This window comes from Molothrus ater, chromosome 8 (assembly GCF_012460135.2).
Source record: "Molothrus ater isolate BHLD 08-10-18 breed brown headed cowbird chromosome 8, BPBGC_Mater_1.1, whole genome shotgun sequence".
In the NCBI taxonomy this organism is placed as follows: Eukaryota; Metazoa; Chordata; class Aves; order Passeriformes; family Icteridae; genus Molothrus; species Molothrus ater.
The window spans coordinates 33927159-33947322 of record NC_050485.2 but is presented as its reverse complement, the minus strand read 5'-3'; the positions used below and the strand labels follow the sequence as shown (position 1 = coordinate 33947322).

General features: G+C 44.2%; 3 protein-coding genes across 3 annotated transcripts; all 3 read right to left on the bottom strand.

The window, feature by feature from the left end:
• Positions 1-1395: 1395 nt before the first annotated feature.
• On the bottom strand, positions 1396-7197 carry LOC129046753 (ribosome-binding protein 1-like). The gene is made up of 4 exons (XM_054515682.1): positions 7006-7197; positions 6089-6161; positions 2782-5772; positions 1396-2043 (listed from the first exon to the last, which is right to left on the bottom strand). Exons 1-4 carry the CDS (start codon positions 7195-7197, stop codon positions 1910-1912), a joined length of 3390 nt encoding a protein of 1129 aa, XP_054371657.1. The 3' UTR covers positions 1396-1909.
• LOC118688589 (proliferation marker protein Ki-67-like) lies at positions 6982-9398 on the bottom strand. The gene is made up of 2 exons (XM_036386249.2): positions 9270-9398; positions 6982-8896 (listed from the first exon to the last, which is right to left on the bottom strand). Exons 1-2 carry the CDS (start codon positions 9391-9393, stop codon positions 7263-7265), a joined length of 1758 nt encoding a protein of 585 aa, XP_036242142.2. The 5' UTR covers positions 9394-9398; the 3' UTR covers positions 6982-7262.
• MKI67 (marker of proliferation Ki-67) lies at positions 9395-17837 on the bottom strand. Its single transcript, XM_054515681.1, has 11 exons — positions 17746-17837; positions 16864-16945; positions 16674-16789; positions 16260-16329; positions 15613-15691; positions 13480-14925; positions 12937-13175; positions 12008-12401; positions 10104-10219; positions 9493-9664; positions 9395-9450 (listed from the first exon to the last, which is right to left on the bottom strand). Exons 1-11 carry the CDS (start codon positions 17835-17837, stop codon positions 9395-9397), a joined length of 2862 nt encoding a protein of 953 aa, XP_054371656.1.
• Between the last annotated feature and the right edge of the window lie 2327 nt (positions 17838-20164).

Sequence of the window (20164 nt, the reverse complement as noted above, 5' to 3'; positions counted from 1 at the left end):
ATCCCTGAAATTCCTACAAAAGCAGTGGGATACATTCCTCAGAGAGATCTCTCCAATTCCTACAAAAGCAGTGGGATAAATTCCTCAGGGAGATCTCTGAAATTCCTACAAAAGCGGTGGGATAAATTCCTCAGGGAGATCTCTGAAATTCCTACAAAAGCGGTGGGATAAATTCCTCAGGGAGATCTCTGAAATTCCTACAAAAGCACTGGGACACATTCCTCAGGGAGATCTCTTCAATTCCTGCAAAAGCAGTGGGATAAATTCCTCAGGGAGAGGCTCTGCCCACGTTAGAGGAGATTCTGCCCAGGATTCCTTCCCAGTCTCGAGACCAGCTCCAGTGAGGCACCTGGGAAAGTGGCAATGAGAGGAGACAATTCCTGATTTTTGATACTAGAGAAGGAGAATTTACTTCAGGAGATGTTCCTCAAGTTTAGTTTATCCACAAATTCCATCTTGGGGAGAAACCCCAGCTCTGGAGGAGAATTGAGGCATTTAATCCAAGCTTTGTTAGATTTGAACTAGGATTAAAAACCAAAAAGGGACAGATCTGAGTGACTGGAGAAAAAAACCCAAACAACTTCTTAGAACCAGAAAAATATTCCTGTGGATCCCTGTATTTCCCAACCATGGCATTGCTTATACAAAGGAGACAGTTTTGAATTTAGGGGAGATGGTAAAATTTTGCTTTTCTCCTCTGAGATTTCAGTGTTAAAGTTCTAGGAATGTCATGATTGGAAAACAGGGTTAAAAAAAGCCACAAAAAACCCAAACCAAACCAAAAGACCTCCCCCTTCCACCCACCATAGTATATTCCAATTCTCATATTTAACCATGTGAAGTTCAAGGGAAAGTAGCAGATTCTGCACCTGGGATGGAGCAACCCTAGATGTACGGACAGACTGGGAATTTTCACACTAGAATTGAGTAATTAAAAAAAAAAAAGTGCATTATAATTCAATAAAAACCCTCTGTGGATATGGGTACAGCACATTCCACATGATAAAAAACAAACAAGCAAAAAATCCAACCTAAATTAAAAAAAAAAATATTATATCAGATCTGAAGTTTGGAGTCTTAGGGGTCTTTTCCAACCTGAACAATTCCAATTCCAACTGCTCTGCTGCAGAACCATCCCCAACTCCTCACACACCACATCAACAAAGGATTTTGAATCAGGTCTAACAACTGCACACAAGTTTGATGCCCAGGCTGAGTTTTCTCTGTTTCTGCATTTAAGAAGCCCCCAGCCTTGAAGACAAATTATCTGTAAAAAGTCCTAAAAATTCTGCCTGAAAACCACATCAATCAGAGGATGAACCTTAAAAATGAACTCCTAAGACAGCAGCAATTATTCTTAAGCATCCTTAAAAGCAAAAAACCACACAAGTGCCAAACTGTTTACAAGTTTAATGACTTCAGAACCTGCACTTTTCAATACAAATTTAATTTTTTAAAAAAACTTATTAAAAATTTAGCATAATACTTCTGCTAATACAACTACTTTTTTTTTTTAAAAAGAATATTTACAGAACTCCAAGGAAAAATAAAACTTAAGCATAGGAAAATTTCAGCAGAAAATAGTTTTAGCTGGCAGTAATATGGCTTCCTGATTGTTGTACTGATCAGCAGGAAAAAGGGGAGAAACACTGGTAAACAAAATGGAATTTATGTTTGCAGCTTTGCACAAGCACCCCGTGGTTTAGGAACCACCACATATTGGCAAAGCTACTAAAGAAAGATCTACTTCCTATCTGTAGACACATTAAGAAACGTATTTTGCAAAGCAATCATGTCATTACCAAAAATCTTAGCTTAAAATCAGAGTGCAAATCAATTCACATTAAAAAAAACAACTGTAATTGGAATTACTGAATTGATTTAAAAACTGGTTCTGGGACTCCTAAGGCTATTTCCTTGTTCTTGTGCTGGATCTTGTCCTCCTCTCCATCCCTCCAGTGGTCTGAGCTGCCCTTGCATCCTCTTCTCCAAGTTTAGTTTTGTTTCTTCTTCCTCTTTGGAGAGACCCATTTTCATCATTCCCTATTTGCACATGGAAAAAATGTCAATTTGTATCATCAATCAAACATTTCCCACAAAATTCCATCTTCACCTACATTGTTTTGAAAGGAAATGTCCCCAATGACAACATTCCAAAGATTCTATCTCTGAATTCAACAAACCAAATACCAACCCCACACTTCTGCACATCCAATATCCTTTAAGTTGGATCCCTGAGGATTCACAGCTATTTCTGAAAGTAGGTTAACATTAATGAGAGCACCAAAACCAATTAGCTGCCATTTTAGCTAAAATTCCTCCCACCGATATGTGAAACTAAAACAGGACCAACACCAAAGTCCTGCAAAAATGAGAAGAGAGCAAGTTTTATGGCAGGCAATTCCTTGCTGCAGCACCAAAGAGTTGCTGCCATTTCTACTTCAAGGCACTCATTTGATAATATTTTCTGATTGGGAGTTCTTAAGTCAAGCTGAAAACTCCAGGGGATATTTTAGGTGGCAGCAGGACCAGGACAGTGATTGTCCCCTGCACTGGGGAGGCACCTCCAGTGCTGTGCCCAGTTTGGGTCCCTCAGCTCAGGAGGGACATGGAGGGGCTGGAGAGTGACCAGGGAAGGGAACGGAGCTGGGGAGAGCCCCAGGAGCAGCTGAGAGAGCTGAGATCTTGGATCTTCTCCATCAGCAGCCCCAGAGCTCTGTACTCAATTGGCGTATCTACAAACTCATCCAACCTTCAAGAGAAAGCCAAGCCTTGCCTCACCTGGTTTTAGTTTTTTGGGTGGCACATCCTCTGCTGGCAGCTGGCACTTCCTCCTGCGAGAGGCGGGAGCTGCCTGTGGAGCAGGGGCACCCTCCTGGCCTTTTCCTGGCTGATTCTCCTCAGAACCAGTGGATGCTCCACTCAAATCCTGAGTTCCCAGAGTGCTGCCACTTCCTGGCAAGTCACCGCTTCTGTGGGGAGAAGCAGAAGTAGCTGCCTCTAATGACACCTCCACCTTCCTCCTACTGTTTCTCAACTGCCTTGTTCTTCCTTGGCATGGATTATTTTCTGGAGATGCATCTTCACTTTCTTGAAGAACCCTCTTCTGACCTCTGCCTCTGGGCAGGTTGGGTTTTCCCCTGAGAGAAGTGGAAATTGTTTCTTCAGAAGTGGAAGTTTTCTTCCAGCCCACTCTTGATGGATTTTCTTTTGCAGGTGGAGCTACATCCAGAAGTTTACTTTTTTCTTCAGGAATTCTGTCTTTACCACCTTCTGGCAAACCCTGAAGTGAGGTGGGATTAAGAGCCAGTGAAGTGGTTACTTGCCTCAAGCTCTCTTGTACAAGCTCCATATTTTCTTGGGAAGAATTGTCCAAATTCTCTTTAGCTTCCCTATTGTTATTTTTTCTGCCACTTCGTTTTGACAGGACCTGGTTTCCCTGAATAGAACTTTTGGCTTCTATCAAGGGGGCAGTTTCCTTCCTCCTGCCTCTTCTCAGTTGATTTTCTTTTCCAGATGGATCACAAGTTTCTAAGGGAACATTCTGCTCTTCTTTGGGAGCTTCTTCTCCATCACCTGCCGGCAACCTGCGCTTCCCTCGAAGAGAGATGGACTTGGTTGTGTGTGATGCCAGAGCAGCTTCTTTCCTTCTGCCCCTTCCTGGTGCCTTCTCCTTAGCACAGGACACTGCTTCCAAAGGCACACTTTGTTCTTCCTGAGTACCCTCATCTTTAGTCTCTGACAAGCCACATTTTCCCTGGAGAGGAGTTGGACTTCTTGCCTCTGCTGCTGGATCCATCTTTTTCCTTCTGTCCCTTGCTGGTGCATTCACTTTTGCCTGTAAAGTTTTATTACCCAGAGCTGCATTTCCCTCTTCTCTCTGTGCCACCTGCGTAGCATCACCTTCCAGCAGCAGCCCACGTCTCGTTCTGACAGAAGGAGATCTGCTCTGTGAGGCTGCAGCCACCTGGCGCCTCCTGCCCCGCCTCGGTGGATTGTCCTCTGCTGAAGAGGGAGCAGCTTCCAAAGCTGATCCTGCCTCTTGTACAACAGCCTCATCTTTCCTATGATCTGCAGTTAATGTTTGTTTTTCCATAAAGGCAGGACTAGCTTCTTGTGGGATGGAATCAGGTTGCTTTCTCCTGCCCCTCCTTCCCTGTGAAGGAAGATTTTCGGAATTCTCATGTTGATTATCTTTGTCAGTCATCCCTTCATCACCCTCAGGTAAACTTTTTCCTTCAATTGCTTTGGAACTGCTTTCTTCAAGCTGAAAATTAACTTTTTTACCTCTTCCTCTTCTAGACACCACTGCATTTTTTTGTGCTGGACTGCCCTGCAGGGTTTCAGTTTGCTTTGCTCTAAGTATTCCCTGTTCATTTCTGGTCCTCCTCTGAGTGCCCTGAGCAGGACTGGCACTGTCTGCAGCTGGGACTGGTGGGGCACCTGGGCTGGGCTGCTCCTCCCTGCCTTGGGCTGCACTGACACAAACAGAGCCCACAGAGTCCTGCAGAGAAGACTCATCCACTTCTGACTTCAATTTGGGAGCAATTGGTTTTAGGCTGTTCACATTTTCAGTAAATTCCTCAGCTTTTTGCTCCAAAGAGTCTTTTTTGCCTCTCCTGCTTCTAGCCCTGTTTGCTTCCATGTTCTGAGCACTGACTGGCATTTTGTTTGTCTCTGCAGAAGGTGACTCTGCCTTTAATCTTCGAGCTGCCTCTGTTGTATTTTCCTGAGCATTTTCTGTTTCATATCCCTGAGATTCTTTCATCTTATTTTTCACGTGGGATTGTGTTTCTGCATCAGTTTCAGTTGATGTTTCCTCAGTTTTCTGAATGTTTTGTGTATTTTCAAGTGTGACCTCACAAGTGTCTGCTTTTATTTCAGCTGAGTGCTTTCTGTTTCTAGTACTTCTAAGAGATGTAACTCTTCTCTCTGTTGCCTTTAGTTCAAGTTTAGTGCCATTTTCAGATTCTTGGGCTGTGACAGCCTCAGGAGCTTTGTCACAAGCCTGTTCCTGTCTTTGTGAAACCTTTGGGGATGGGTCTTTACGAAGCTTTCTGGTTGTTCCATGAAGCTCTCCTGGAGAAGCTGCTTTACCTTGGTGATCCCTTGCCTGTCTCCCTCTTCTTGGTGGAATCACTGGTTCTGTGCTCTGCACTCCTCTGCGCCTCCTCCTTGGTGACAGGAGCACTTCTTCACTGTCCTCCATGCCACTGGCAGCAGCTTTGCTATCAGGATTATTTACACCTGTTTGCAGCTGACACATTTCACCCTGAATGCTTCCAGCTCCTGTCTTTGTGCCTGGATCACCTTCAGTTCCATTGGTGCCACAGTCCTGCAAACTCTGTTTGGTATTTGCAGGCGCTTTTTGTAGCACTGAGGAATCTTCAGCACAAGACTCCAGATGTTCATTTGGATGTTTTAACTCCTTCAGCTCTTTCCTTTTACCTCTCCCTGCTCTCTGAGCAGCTCCAGGTGGTTCCACAGATGAGACAATGTCAAGTCCTTCCTGATCAGGGCACTTTGGAGCCGCCTCTTGCATGCAACGCTTTGTCCTCCTTCCTCTTCCCTTGTTTTCAAGTGTGATCACTCCCATCTCCTCTTGGGTTTCAGGACTCTGCAACTCCTTTAAACTCACACCATTTTCACTTGGCTTTGCTGCAGCAGGAGGCACAGCCCTCCTGCCCCTTCTGGGTCTCTGGGTAGGCTGCTCTTCACCAGCTGAGTCCTTCTGTTGGGAATCTTCACCTTGGGAAACTTTTCCTTTCTCTTCTAGAGGAGGGCAAAGAGCACCAACAAAAATTAGACATTCCTGTGCCTGATTGAGTATTTCCATTTTCCTCAGAGAGGCATCTTGCTCAAACAAATCATACAATAAATACAGAAATATTTAACCAATTCCTAGATTAAAGGCCAGGCTTCTGACTGAAGTTGTTTAATTTATTTGAATAGGTCAAAGGGAAAAAATTATCTTAGCTCAGGAAATAGCTGAGCTCACTGAGAGAGGTTTAAACAACATTTGAACTTCATGGTAAAATTTATGATTTTATATATTCATTATTCCTCTAAGCAAAATATTTGTACTTACCACGTTTATGACTGGAATTAGAACCAGGAGATGCAATTTCTCCCTGAGAATCCATAACATTTACTGATCTGACCTAAATGAATAAAAAATAACCAATAAATGTGTGTCTGACAGGACAAGAACTTATGGAGCCAACCAAAACCAGATGAATGTACAGCAACATTTATAAAAATGTTTGTGAAACCCTTTCCTTACAAATTAAATCAATTAGTCTTATAAATGCATCATCCATTTATCTGATATAAACTCACAAACATAGCAAATTCAATTCTTGCCATCTAAAGTGAAAGACAACATTGTGGAGAGGTTGAGAAGTGCCTAATTTAGTGCTCAAAGGGAACTTGGGGTACTGAAGAGAAATTGAGTGCTCTGTAGTGTTTTATTGTGGTTCTAAGCACTAAGCCCAGGGATACTCAGCATTTTACCTATGGAATGTGAGAATCAAAGTAATTTTTTCAGGAAATGATACTGGCAGTGATGCCAGCACATCTCCACTGAAGATCAAGATTCTTGTCACAATAAAAAGCAGCACCAGAACAAACCAGGCTGGGCACAGACATCACCCACCCTGACCCACTAACTGGAGAACTTCACTTCTCCTACTTGCAGTGGTCAGTGTGGAATGGTGAATGAGATGCTGGCAATGTCACTTTTATATTAACCTTATCACTTTCATTAAGCCTGTTTTTAATGATACTTAACCTCAAAACACTTGTTTGTGACAGGTCCTTTCAAATAAATCCATTTTAATACACACAAATGCAGCTGTCCCCAAAAAATGTTGCAAGATAGAAGAAAGTGTCATACTAGGAAGTCAAAATGCATTTCAACCACAGGTTTCAAAATCTAAAAACATCCTTTCCAAAAGTTGAAGTATTTTACCTTCATTTCTCTGGGGTACCAAACATTTCAGTCACTCCAGCATAGTCCACTTCAAAATCAGAAGATTTCTGCCTGGGTTCTGCCATGAGCCTTTGCAGCCCCACAAAATCCTCAACTGGTTGATATTTCTCTTTAGGAGACTTCATCAATCTCTTAATTCCAAACATGTTTTCCACAGGCTGCACCTTCTCCTTTGGTGTCTGGAAAATGCGGCTGATGCCAACCATGTCTTCCACAGGCTGGGATTTCAGCTTTGGGCTTTTCCTGGCTGAAGTCACAGCTGGCACAGCTTTTACTGCTCTCTGCTCTCTACTGGAGTCTCCAGCAACCTTTTCAAGGCAATTTCATCAGTGACTGGTTCCAGCTCTTGCTGAGGGGTCTTCAGGAGCTGCTTAATGCCTGACAGGTCCTCCACTGGCTCTGGCTTCCGCCGTGGGGTCCTCATGAGCTGTTTGATGCCTGACAAAGCCTCCACAGGCTCCAACTTCTGCTTTGGGGTTTTCAAGAGGTGCTTGATGCCTGACAGAACCTCTACAGGCTCCAACTTCTGCTTTGGGGTCTTTAAGAGGTGCTTGATGCCTGACAGAACCTCTACAGGCTCCAGCTGCTGCTTTGGGGTCCTTATGAGATGCTTAATGCCTGACAAAGCCTCTACAGGCTCCAGTTTCTGATTTGGGGTTTTCAAGAGCTGTTTGATGCCTGATAGAACCTCTGTAGGCTCCAATTTCTGCTTTGGGGTCTTCAAGAGCTGTTTGATGCCTGACAAAACTTCTACAGGCTCCAACTTCTGATTTGGGGTTTTCAAGAGGTGCTTGGTGCCTGACAAAACCTCTGTAGGCTCCAATTTCTGATCTGGAGTCTTCAAGAGCTGTTTGATGCCTGACAAAACCTCTGTAGGCTCCAATTTCTGCTTTGGGGTCTTCAAGAGCTGTTTGATGCCTGACAAAACTTCTACAGGCTCCAACTTCTGATTTGGGGTTTTCAAGAGGTGCTTGGTGCCTGACAAAACCTCTGTAGGCTCCAATTTCTGATCTGGAGTCTTCAAGAGCTGTTTGATGCCTGACAAAACCTCTGTAGGCTCCAATTTCTGCTTTGGGGTCTTCAAGAGCTGTTTGATGCCTGACAAAACTTCTACAGGCTCCAACTTCTGATTTGGGGTTTTCAAGAGGTGCTTGGTGCCTGACAAAACCTCTGTAGGCTCCAATTTCTGCTTTGGGGTCTTCAAGAGCTGTTTGATGCCTGACAAAACTTCTACAGGCTCCAACTTCTGATTTGGGGTTTTCAAGAGGTGCTTGGTGCCTGACAAAACCTCTGTAGGCTCCAATTTCTGATCTGGAGTCTTCAAGAGCTGTTTGATGCCTGACAAAACCTCTGTAGGCTCCAATTTCTGCTTTGGGGTCTTCAAGAGCTGTTTGATGCCTGACAAAACTTCTACAGGCTCCAACTTCTGATTTGGGGTTTTCAAGAGGTGCTTGGTGCCTGACAAAACCTCTGTAGGCTCCAATTTCTGATCTGGAGTCTTCAAGAGCTGTTTGATCCCTGACAAAACCTCTGTAGGCTCCAATTTCTGCTTTGGGGTCTTCATGAGTCTCTTGATACCTGACAAAACCTCTCCTGGTTCCGACCTTTGCCCAGGGGTCCTTAAAATCTTCCTTTTGCTTGACATGACCTCAACTGGCTCCACTTTCTGCTTTGGAGCCCTCCTTTTACTTCCTGATTTCACCAGAGATGCTGGTTTTGTTGGAGTTACTGCCAAACTATCCACAGTATCTTTGTGCACAGCTTTTCTCTTTTCAGGAGTTTTTGTGGCTATCTCATCAAACATAGGTGGAGATGACTCCTGTCTCAGAAGGTGGAATATGCCTGGACTCACTTGCTTCTGCTCTGAAGCATCTGAATTATTTAATGGTGACACCATCATCTCTCCTGAAATAAGCAGTAGACTTATGTCATTTGGAAAATAAATTAAGCAGAAAACCCAAGCATTTTAATTGCTGCATAATAAAAACAATCAACTTCAAATACACCCTTCTAGAAATCAAAATCTAAACATGTGCATTGGGCATTCAGTGTCTGGATGTCTCATCAGCAGCTTGAAGTTCCATACCAAACAGAATGAATAATAAAATATCCTACTCAGAAACTAACTGGAACTACATTTTCCTTTAATACCTGATAAATCTCAATGGTTCCTCTCATGGGTTGCTGGATGCTTCACCTCAGTTAAATCTGCCTAGGCTGAGACTGCTGCTAACCCATAATATACCTCAGTATTCTTTTTTTAAAATATCAAACCTACCAGATTCCTCCGGAGTGTGCAAGTCAGAAATGTCCCCTGCAGCCCATGGTGGTGTAACATCAGCACTGTGAGCAGTGGCCAGAGGAAGTGTTCCTTCTCTCTGATTTTTTGGGGTTTGGAACATTTCAGGCACCCCTAGAAGTGACATTTGGGGAAATGAGCAGAGGTTTTGACAAAAGAACTGCACAGCAGGCAGATGAAGCAACAGACTTTGAAATCTCACCTGTGAAACTTTCATCCATATCCATGTTGAGCTTCAGCTTGGGATTTTTTACCACTTTAGGGACGTGTCCAGCTGACCTGACTGTGGTGGAATAAGCTCTACCTACAACTATGGTAGCAGGTGACTCTGCATGACCTGTGCTGAAGTGACCTTTTATTTTCTTCTCTGGAGTCTGCAGAGGGAAAAGGGAAAAAAAAAAACAAACAAAACCAAAACCAAACAGTTATTAAACAAAGATTCATGGTGGAAGAGCTGGCCAAGCTCCTTCCACAATTTATCATCAGTCATGGTTAACTGGGAGGCTCCAGAAGGCTGGAGGATGTCCAGGGCCAGGGAGGGTTGGAAGGTCTGGCCAGCCTGAGTTTAGGAAAGGCAGATCCTGCCTGATTTTTATCATCAGAGCTTGGATTCCAAGATCTTGGAAGTCTTTTCCAACCCTACTAATTCTGTGATTATTTTTGCACAAACCTCCATCTCCCACATGCTGTGGGAGACAATGACTCCCATTTTACATCACACCAAGAGCTCAGCTTCTCAATCAAAATCCATCCAGGCTGCTTGGTGGATATGCAAGAAAATAAAACAAAGCAACCTAAGAAAGAAAAGCATACCTTTGGTGGGTGCTTTAATCTCTTCAGGGCTTTGCCTTTATGGACAGTTTTTTTAGCAGTCCTTGGCTGTGGTCTTGCAACCCCCAATTTTACCACTTCTGCCCAAGATTTTGCAACTAGAAGAAAAGGAGAAAGAACCAATTCAACTCTCAGCTGTGTAAATGGAAGTTCACAATTATTTATGATTCCAATACATTTTCTGCAGTCTGGCAGAGGAAAGTGGTTGTTATTATCTGATAACACCTGAAGTGTTCTCTGAAATATTCTCAATTTGAAAATCCAATTTCAGCTGAAGTTTAAGAAGACTCCAAGTACCCAGTGTGGCTTTCCACAGTGAAACAATGAGCTTCATACAGTGAAACAATGAGCTGTGTCAAACACAGCTCAGATCCTACAGCTGACCACTGACCCAGTTCCTTCCTCTCTCTTTTGGAAGGAACTCATTTTCCCCAACAAAAAACTTGCCATGAGCTTTTCAGCCTTGTTCATTATAGATGAGCTTTACTCTGGTGAGATTTAACAACAGAAGAGAAATTGTTTCTAAGTGAAGTTTCTTTCACCACCTTCCTGAGGAATTTCAGTTATTTATCCTGAATTTAGATCTACACAGACTTCCCATAATTTTTCTTGTATCACTTTCTCCTTGTGACACACTCCCCAAATTCCCAAAGCAAGGTTATCTTCATCACAGCATCATTCTGTACACAGCAGTGGGAGCAGGGAATTACAGCTGTGGAATAAATGAAGCTGGAAGTTGTAGGACACCTGCCTTGTTTACTTCAGGAAAAAAAAAAAAAAAGCTATCAGAACAAAGGGATCACATAAAAGAAATGACTTTTTAAAACAGAGATGAAAAGGGGAATGCTGTTCCTTTTCCATCCAAGAAAAGGATGCTGTTATTCTCTTGTCAGAATTGCTATGTCAGTCTGTAAATAAAAAGAACTTTGAAAAGCTGACATTGTCAGGGCGTGCAGGATGCAGAGAAAAATGCCAAACATCCAGGAAATTACCCGAAAAAGCTCTGGAAACAGTTTTACTTTGGATCTGAAATTTTTAAGAGCTGTGATGTTCTTTTCATATTACAGAAGGAATTGATGCAGTGGTATCAAAAAAGCACATTAGTGAGGTGGTGAGAAATGGAATGCCACTGGTATTTGTCAAGAGCTCTGCTGCCATTAGAATGGACAGAACAATAAAGTAATAAAAATTCCTGGGTGAATGGGGAATTGGACTTTGTCAAACTGATTTAACTGATGAAAATAGGTGACAAATACACCCTACTTCAAAGCTTATTCAAAAGTCAAAACTTGAAGAACCAGAACTCCCCTATTACAGTTTCCAATGCTGTCAAAACTATTTCAAATCAGTGCTCAACACTGGGAATTCTGAGGATTTGAAAGGAACACCCAGTTATGATCCTATTTTTTATTTCTATCACTTATGTACCACTTTGAGTAGTTAGATATACACCCCAGTTCCTGGACAAAGGTTGTGAGCCTTGGATAAAAATAAGGCACAAAATAACCAAAGTAAAGCGGCATTGCTATAAAAGGTTAGGTTTTTCAGAACAAAAGTGATGTGATAAATATGGTTTAGTTTAACACTACTTGAACTTGACAGATTTTAAAGATCATGACTATAACCTTGCAAAGAGAATGTTAATTTTACCATTTTAAAACTTCTGAACATGAATATTTGTCTTTAATTATGTTCATAGATGCTTTAGTAAATGTGCTTTATGAACAAAAAAATGCAACACTTTGCACTTCCAATAAGGCCAGCAGATTTCAGAAGATTGACCAATGACCTGGTAGCCTCTGCATAACAAAACAAGTCTTTTCCAGTGTGGTTCCTGTACTTTAAAGCATGAAAGTGAGTATTAAAAATGAACGATTGAAACCAACCTAATAAATTGGCATTGGAGGCACCACTTCTCCTCTTGGCACTCATGACAGCCACAGCCCCACCTCTGCCCTTCATGGCAGAGCCCTTCAGGCGCAGCTGGGCACCTCTGGCTGACCTGGCAGCTGTCCCTGCCACCAAGGCTTTGGCATCTTGGGCAGCAGGAGGAGATTTTGGGCTTTTCCCTTGGGCACCACTCTGCCCCTCTGGATCCATGTCTTGTGTGCCAGCATCCTTCTCCTCTGCAATTGGGAAGGGAGTGGGGGGCTGGGAGATGGAGAAACGCCCCTTCCTGAAGGGGGCTGGAGAGCCCGAAGGGATTCTGGGTGTTGAGACGGGGGATGAGGCACCTGGGGACTGCTGGGCTGGGGAATTTTTGGATGACTTCTTCTCTTCCTAGAAAAAAAAAAAAAAATTAGTAAATGGAGGATTTTTCCTTCTTTTAAAAGAAGTGATCACTCCAGGCAAGCCCTGCCAAAGACTTGGATTTCACTTTTTCAGGAATGATAAGTGATTCCTAAACTGTTGATCAAGTCTGGGCTAAGTTGGGCAGGAGGGTTTACCTTTACTTTTGATCCTCACCCTTTCCCATCCTTACCCTTCATCCATCCTCAGCCACCAATTAAATCTTTTTATGTCCATTTTAGTTTCAGGTTGATTGATTTTAAAGTTTTAGCCTGATTTTTTCTGGTGTTTCACCCATCCAAAAAGTAGTAGTGACCTTGCCAATGAACTTGGTTGTACTTTCACTTTATAATAAACCTGTTTTAGCTGATGATTCTTTGAGCATCCCCAAACACTCATGAGTGACACCAGCATGCATCACAAAAGGGTTACTACTAATTTTGAATGAATAAATACATATATAATAGAATTTCTAAATTCTGATCACAGTAACAGACTCAGCAACTTGATTACTCTGAACATTTACCTGATCTATCAAGTGCTTCAAGCTCTGAGCCTTTTTGAGCACAGCCCGAGGAGAGTTTCCATGGGGTAAGCTCCTCCTGGCAGGGAGGGCTCCTCTTTTCAGGGGAGAGTTGGGAGGCAAACTTTTATCAAAGAGTTCTGGGCTCAGATGACCACCAAAGGACACTCTCTTCCTTTTGCCCAAAGTCTGAGGGAGGGTTTCACCACTTTTCCTCTTCTGAGAGATTCTTTTTGTCTTGCCTGAAAAGAACAATTGAAATGATTTTTAAGATATCCAAGAATCCAAGGCAGCACTTTAACCTTTCCTTGTGCATTTCAAAGTTGGAAACAAACCCAGAGAAACTTACCTTAAAGGGAAATAAATTTAATCCAGGATATTTTACACACATTGTGTATTGTTAAGGTCAAATGTAACTCCATGATAAATATTTTACAACTAGTGTCAGTAATTGGTTCCACATTTTACCCAAGTAGGAGAATTCTGAGGAAAGTGCTACAGAATTTCTCTCATACAAAAACAAGGCAGGGAATCCAATGTATTTACCTGAGTCTTCTCCGTGCAAGAGGCCAAAAGTTTTGGTTTCTGAGCCAGGCTCAGTGTCCCTCAGCTCAGCAGCACTTCCAGGAGATCTCCTGCCTGATGCTCTCCGAGGTCTTGTAGCCTCTTCCAAATCCTGGTTTTGGTGACACCTGTCCATGGCCAGCTCTGCTGGAGTCCCACTGGCTTTTCTGCCTGAATTGTGCTGCTCCTGAGCAGTGTTTGGCTCCAGTGCTGGTTCAGCCAGCCCTCCAGAGCTCCTTTGCCTCCCCCTTTTCCTTCCAGGTGTCTGACCAGCAGGAGATGCCAACATCCCTTCTGCAGCCAATGCCTCTGAATGGGCACTTTTGTCCAAGAATTCTTTACTTTCCCTTCTGCTTCTTCTGGGACTCTTGGAATCAGAGAGAGAGGCAGGGGTTTCACAATGTCCCACCTTTGAGTTATCCAGGTTTGCCTGATCCCAGATTTCCTTCAGCACCTCTTGGGCAGTTTTTCCTGGTGTTTGTTGTTTGCTGTTTCGTCTTTGCTTTAAGCTTTCCCCTTCTGGCAAAGGCAGTTGCGTGTTCTCAATTCTGCACACTGGATCTTCCCTTGGAGCTCCAGCTGGGATCTCTGGAAGTGCCTTCAGTTTCAGTGAGCCACGCCGTGGGGTCCTTGGAGTGCCAGGATTTCCAGGGTTCATCCCAGAGCTTTCTCTGGGAGGTGACACGAGCAGAGAGCGAGGACTCTTCCTCCTGGGTGTTGTTGGAGTGCTCAGCGCACACAGAGCTCCTGCAGCAGCACTGCAGCCACTGGGGCTGCACGCTGCCCGTGGAACTGGACACTCAAACCTTTCTATGGAGCACTGCTCCAGCAACACCAGGGAGCTCCTGTGGTTCTCCTTGCTGGCTTTGGGTGTAACTGCAGCACCTCTGGACCTGCCTGGTGTCCTTAATCCCTTGGGATCCTGCAATGGACTCTGACTGCTATCTCCTGACACCTCCTTGGAGATGGGAGCTCGAGGACTCCTGCTAAAACTCCTCCTGGGAGTTTTCCCCCCAGCTGGCAGCTGGTTAAACCCCGGGCTGTTTTCTACTTTCTGTCTCACAATTATACATTTTTCAATATTTTCCATCCTGCCTGATTCCTTTCTTTTAGCCAGGCTGCCCAGATCAAAAAGACCGCTCTGGGATGAAATGGGAGCACTTGGTTCTGGCAGAACACTCCCAGGGTCTCCTTTTGCAGCTTGCTGAGAGGAACTTCTCCTGTGCAGAGGTTTTTCCACTTTCAGCTCATTTTTCACACTTTCATAGAGTTTACTAAAGGGAGACATTTCATTTTGCTTTTTAAGAACATGATGTATTCTCTGTGAAGATTTGGGTGTTTGGAGTTTGACAGGGAAAGCTTCAGGAAGATTTTTCTCTGGAGTTTTTTTCTTTTCATTGGCATTTTTTTCTTCACACTCAGCATTATCTACAAAGAAAGCAAAGCAAAACAAAAACACAGACACAGAGTTACTTTCAAATTGCAGAACTACAAATAAAAGTTCCATAAATACAGATTAAAAATTCCTTATTTTCCCTCCCAAGGGGGAAGATCCAGGTCAGCCAGGATCTACTGAAATGGGACACCTGGAAGCAGCTGGGGCTTTTTGCATTGGGACAAAAATGTCAGAAATGATAATAAAAAGCCTTCTCTGAAAATGAGGATTATTTAGGACAAGAAGGATGGGAAGGTAAAGTCCTGGCACTTAAGCAGTCTATGGGTTATAATTATCCAGAATTAGCAGCTCTGGATTTTTCTGGTTCTACAGGTTCCTGTAAACAATTATTTCAATATATACCATGTACCTCCAAAATTATATTTGTTTCAAATTTTCATTAGGAAAGAATGCATGAGACAATGCCACATTTGCTAAAAAAAGGTGTAGCTGTAGGTCAGCAGAGCAGTTAAATTTTCAAGTAAAATTTTAATGTCTAAGGTGAATTCACAGCACTTAAACATGATATCACCACTGACACAGCAAGGTGCACTCAGATTGGAAAGTCTTAAAATGCCTTTTCTCCCCCCCTCTTTTAACTTTGGTTTAATTCTGATGCCAATAAAAAATGCAGTTAAGGGGGTAAAAGCAAACAAAGCCCTCATAAAACAGGCACCAACCTGAAGCATCAAGACTTTTAGCTCCTGGAGGTTGTTTGTGTAATAATTCCACTTCTGCCACCTGCTGAACATGAAGAACCTGTAAATTTGTACAACATTACAGCAGAGCAACAAATATTTTATACTTCACCTTTGAATTCTACATTGAAAAAACCTATTTTTAAGAGAATATGCACTGACCCTAAACAAGCTTTAAAGTATTCAAATTAAATCCTTGAACTTTTCAATATTTAACATTGGCCAATACATCTGAGGCCCTAGAGGGGAGAAGTTTATCTTGTTTTATCATCTGAATTCTGAGCTCAAAGCAGCTGTAAAGAAGAATGAAACACTTGAACCTCCCCTTCTTACCAAACTCAGTGGAAGATTTATAGCTCTGTCTTAGTGACGTCATGAATTATTAATTATCTATTACCAAAAAGAGATCAATTTTTCACTAAAATTTAGACTAAAAATTACTAAATTTTTCAAAGTATTTATCAGAGTTGATTTGTATTTTAAGACAGAAGGGCAGTTTAGGGCTGAAGAGTTACTTTTAATAAGAAAAGTATAATTTCTCTTAATAAGAAAACAGAACAAGGAATTATAAAATCATGTCACTACTACCAATATATTTGTAAAGAAAAAACCCACAGCCACAAAGTCACCTGCAGAGTTTCATCTTTTGGAGACCTGGAACGCTTCCTTTTCGGTGTTGATTGCAGAGGATATTCAAACCTGAAAAAATATTTTAAAATACCGTATTTTGTCAAATAATTGATGACTCAATTCTGATTATTAAGAGGAATGACCTAGGAATAGTTGCCCCCTCCCAACAGTGCACACATGTCCATTTGAAAGGCTTCAGCAACTTAAAACCACTTTAAATTTCCCCCTAAAACAAAATAAGAATGATGTCTCTAAACAATTCTATCTTCACTGATTTAGCTTAATGCAATACAAGTGATCAAAAGATAACTTTAGCAGTCCTGCCTTCTGATGAATAGATTTTCTAGAGAAATCTGAAATCAATGCCATTCTTTCCACTCTAGAATCAAGTAACTGAAGAGGCTGGCACCCACCTGAAAGAACGATCGATAATGGTTAACACATCCCCGTGCCTCAGGGGCACGGGCTGCTCAAAGCAAGCCCCGTTCAGCTGCGTGGGGTTCACTGAGCTCAAGTTGGTCAGGACTGCCTGAAAAGCAAGCAAAAGCCTGAGTGACCTGCAGGGATGCAGTGGCATGTCCCAGTGCAAGACCAGCAGCTCACCTCCTTGTTCTCGTTGATCTCGATTCTGCAGTGCTCGTTGGACACCCAGGGCAGCCGCATGCGGATGTCACATTCTGATTTCCTGGGGGGAAAAAAAACAAGGTTCAGTTCCACACAAACACTGGGAGAATGAGGGCATTTCCCAACATTGTAGTTAGGAATGGTACAGCAGCATGATGTGTCTAACTTGGGAGAAAATTAACTACCTAAGTATTTTTAAAGTGCAGCAAAATACAAAATAGCAGCTCATACTCCTCCAGCAGCAGAGAGCTGAGATCAGAAAAACAGGGAAACACCCAAACTGAAAAAAGCAGATCACAACAAGCTAAGACACGGCTACAGCACAGCTGGTGCTATGGGATCAACTTACTCCAGAGTCTCCTGAGATTTGTGGAATATTTTTACACAAAATGAGCTGTTAAAGTCATTCTCAGGCTTACATTTCTGACCTGGGACTGGCAACAGGTACCTGGACCTTGGTCTCACTTGCAGAACAATTTCTCCCTTCTTAAACGTTATTACTGAGTTAAAACATGTTTATAAATGTACAGACTTTTCCTTTCTGTCCTTTTCTTAAGCTAATCTCTAATGCTTTTTATTTGCTGCTGGTCTTATCACTTATCCCCTTTAATCCCTTCCCCTGATTTCCTGTGGCCATAAATTTAAAATCAATCAATAAATAGAAGTACTTCTGGCAAGGACAAAAAGCAGTAATAAAAAAAAGTTCAACTTTCTACTCTTACATTAACCCTAGTCCAGCATCACCTTCCCTCCTCCAGTACACCATGCCTAAATACATGTTTATTTTTGGCAAATAAGCATTAAAATACATCATCTGTAGGAAAACACTCATTATTTCAATGTATGCAATCGAATTCTCACCTTCCAAACAAACAAGAAGTTGAGGTGAGAGGATAAACAATTCCATCAGTCCCATTCCTTTTAATGACAACGATTGTTCCATAGCGTGGCATCTTCGAACGTAAGGAACCTTACCTATAAAAAACACCCAGATTACTCATCCTAATTATGATTTACGTGTTTATGAGAGTAAATGGATGTAAACTTTTATGCTTTATTTTGTACCAGAGATGAGATATTTTCTCATGGACAGCAGAAGAATCTCAGTGCTGTTTTAGCGTGGTTTTCTGTGTAAAAACTAGGAATATGTTAATATAAATTGTCAGACTAATGCTGGTATTCAGGTGATTTTTGTTACCCATCAGAACCTTGGAAAGCTTCAGGAGCAACACAGACTTTGTCCCATAAACAACTTAAAAACTCAACTCTCTTCTTCACCTAAATCTAAATCTTTCAATCTCTTACCCATGGGGAATATTCAGATTTGAATTTAAAGCAGAGAGCAGCTGATTGTAATTATATTTTCCTGGAAAAGAAGGGGAGAGGGAGCAGCTCCCAGGAGCAGCGGCAGAACAGCTGGGAAGGGGCTGGAGCTTGGGCAGCCCCCGAGCTCTGTCGCGATCGTGCACAGATCACGACAGGAGGAGGAGGAACAGCACTGGCATAAAAACCCCAAACCCACAGCGCAAGAAGATACCCTTTCATATATTTTATACAATTCATTATTTAATGTATAAGTACCTCAAGCGAGCCTCAAAGAAGCACCTTTATTAACACTCTATTTGAAAGCAGCAAGGCAAAACAAGGCTATTAAATGCAGTTAAGAGAGACTCTCACGGAATTTTTGGGTGGGTTTCATGCGCTGAAACACTCGTTGATAACAAGACACTACTTGGAGGGGAAGCCGGCGGTCCCTCAGCCTTCAGGGCACGCAAACACTCGGGGGCAGGAGCGCCCTGCCCACGGCAGCCACCAGCTCCTACAGGCCAAACGAGCCACAGGAGCTACAGAAACAGAAATTAATAAGCCCAGGCTTCAGGCGGTCGCGGGACAGGTAAACAGCGGGGGAGAAGGGGCAACAACCACCACGGCATGGGGCTAGATCCACCATTAGGGGGTAGCTGGCCACAGAAGCGGGGTGTCAGGCAGCCCAAGTCCTCCTCGCGGCACCCCAAGGCCGCGTCCCCCCGGCCCTACTCCCCTCCCCGCCGGCCCACCCGTACCTGGGTCAGCCGGAGCGCTGGCGGCCGCTGAGGGGCCCCGTGTCGCGGCGTCGGAGGCGCGCTCCCGCCACGGCGCGGCGCCGACTGAGCCCTTCCCGCGCGCGCGCGCGCAGGCCCCCGAGCCCTCGCACTGCGCCCCCCGCTTCCGCCCCGCTGTATCCCTCCGCCAGGCACAAAAACAGAGCCCCTGGGAACCGCGCAGACGGACGGATCGCTAGCCGCCGCCACCGCCCGCGCCTACCGGCAGCAGCCATGGCGGCGGAACAGCACCGAGCCCGCCCGGCCGCGACAAGCAGCACCGGGCAGAGGGACTCTTTTAGCTTTACCCCGTACCGGATCGGCGGAAGCAGAAACGAGCGCACCGCGCAGACCGTTGAACATTCGAAAAGGAGCGCGGTGGCCTCTAATTGGCCGAGGGGGCGGCGCGCGACGCGCCGCGCAGCCAATGGGGAGCGGCGAGGGCGGTTTGAGTTCAAACGGAGGCGCCGCCCCGCGGAGCCGCTCGCGCCTCAGGCGCTGCCCGGGAACCGCGGCGGGAGCGGCCGGTCCCTCACGGCGGGACGGGCACGGACACGGACACGGACACGGACACGGACACGGACACGGAGCTGGCACCGCTCCTGTGCTCGTACCTGCGCCTGGATCCATACCTGTGCCCCCTCCTGAACCTGTGCTTGTACCTGCGCCTGGATCCATACCTGTGCCCCCTCCTGAACCTGTGCTTGTACCTGCGCCTGCATCTGTACCTGTACCTGTGGCCAAACCTGTGCTTGTACCTATGCCCCCTCCTGAGCCTGTGTCCCGACCTGTACCTGTGCTTGTACCTGGGTTTGGATCTGTACCTGTGCCCCAGCCTGAACCTGTGCTTGTAGCTGTGCCCCCTCCTGAACTTGTGCTTGTAGCTGTGCCCTGATCTGTATCTGTGCCCCAAACCTGAACCTTTTCCTGAACCTGTACCAGTGACCAAGCCTGTGCTTGTACCTCTGCTTGGATCTGTACATGAACTTCTACCTGTACCCGAACCTGTACCTCTGACCACAGCTGAATCTGACCCTGTACCTGAATCTGAACCTGTATCTGTGCATGAACCAGTACATGAAGCTTGCTTGTACCTGCACCTGTGCCTATACCTGTACATGAATCTGTACCTGTGCCTGAGTCTGTACATGAACCTGTCCCTACACCCGTACCTGGATCTGTACCCAAAAAATTACCTG

Excerpts from the sequence above, each read along its gene's own strand:
- LOC129046753 (XM_054515682.1), bottom strand. The coding sequence starts at position 7,197 with ATGGTTGGCATCAGCCGCATTTTCCAGACACCAAAGGAGAAGGTGCAG. Across the intron at positions 5,773-6,088 it reads TAATTCCAGTCATAAACGTG|AAGAGAAAGGAAAAGTTTCC; the intron begins GTAAGTACAAAT and ends GCCCTCCTCTAG. Across the intron at positions 2,044-2,781 it reads ACCCAAAAAACTAAAACCAG|GGAATGATGAAAATGGGTCT; the intron begins GTGAGGCAAGGC and ends ATGTGCAAATAG.
- LOC118688589 (XM_036386249.2), bottom strand. The coding sequence starts at position 9,393 with ATGTTCCAAACCCCAAAAAATCAGAGAGAAGGAACACTTCCTCTGGCC. Across the intron at positions 8,897-9,269 it reads GCACACTCCGGAGGAATCTG|GAGAGATGATGGTGTCACCA; the intron begins GTAGGTTTGATA and ends TGCTTATTTCAG.
- MKI67 (XM_054515681.1), bottom strand. The coding sequence starts at position 17,837 with ATGCCACGCTATGGAACAATCGTTGTCATTAAAAGGAATGGGACTGAT. Across the intron at positions 15,692-16,259 it reads CAAAAGATGAAACTCTGCAG|GTTCTTCATGTTCAGCAGGT; the intron begins GTGACTTTGTGG and ends ACAAATTTACAG. Across the intron at positions 10,220-12,007 it reads CTCCAATGCCAATTTATTAG|TTGCAAAATCTTGGGCAGAA; the intron begins GTTGGTTTCAAT and ends CTTTTCTTCTAG.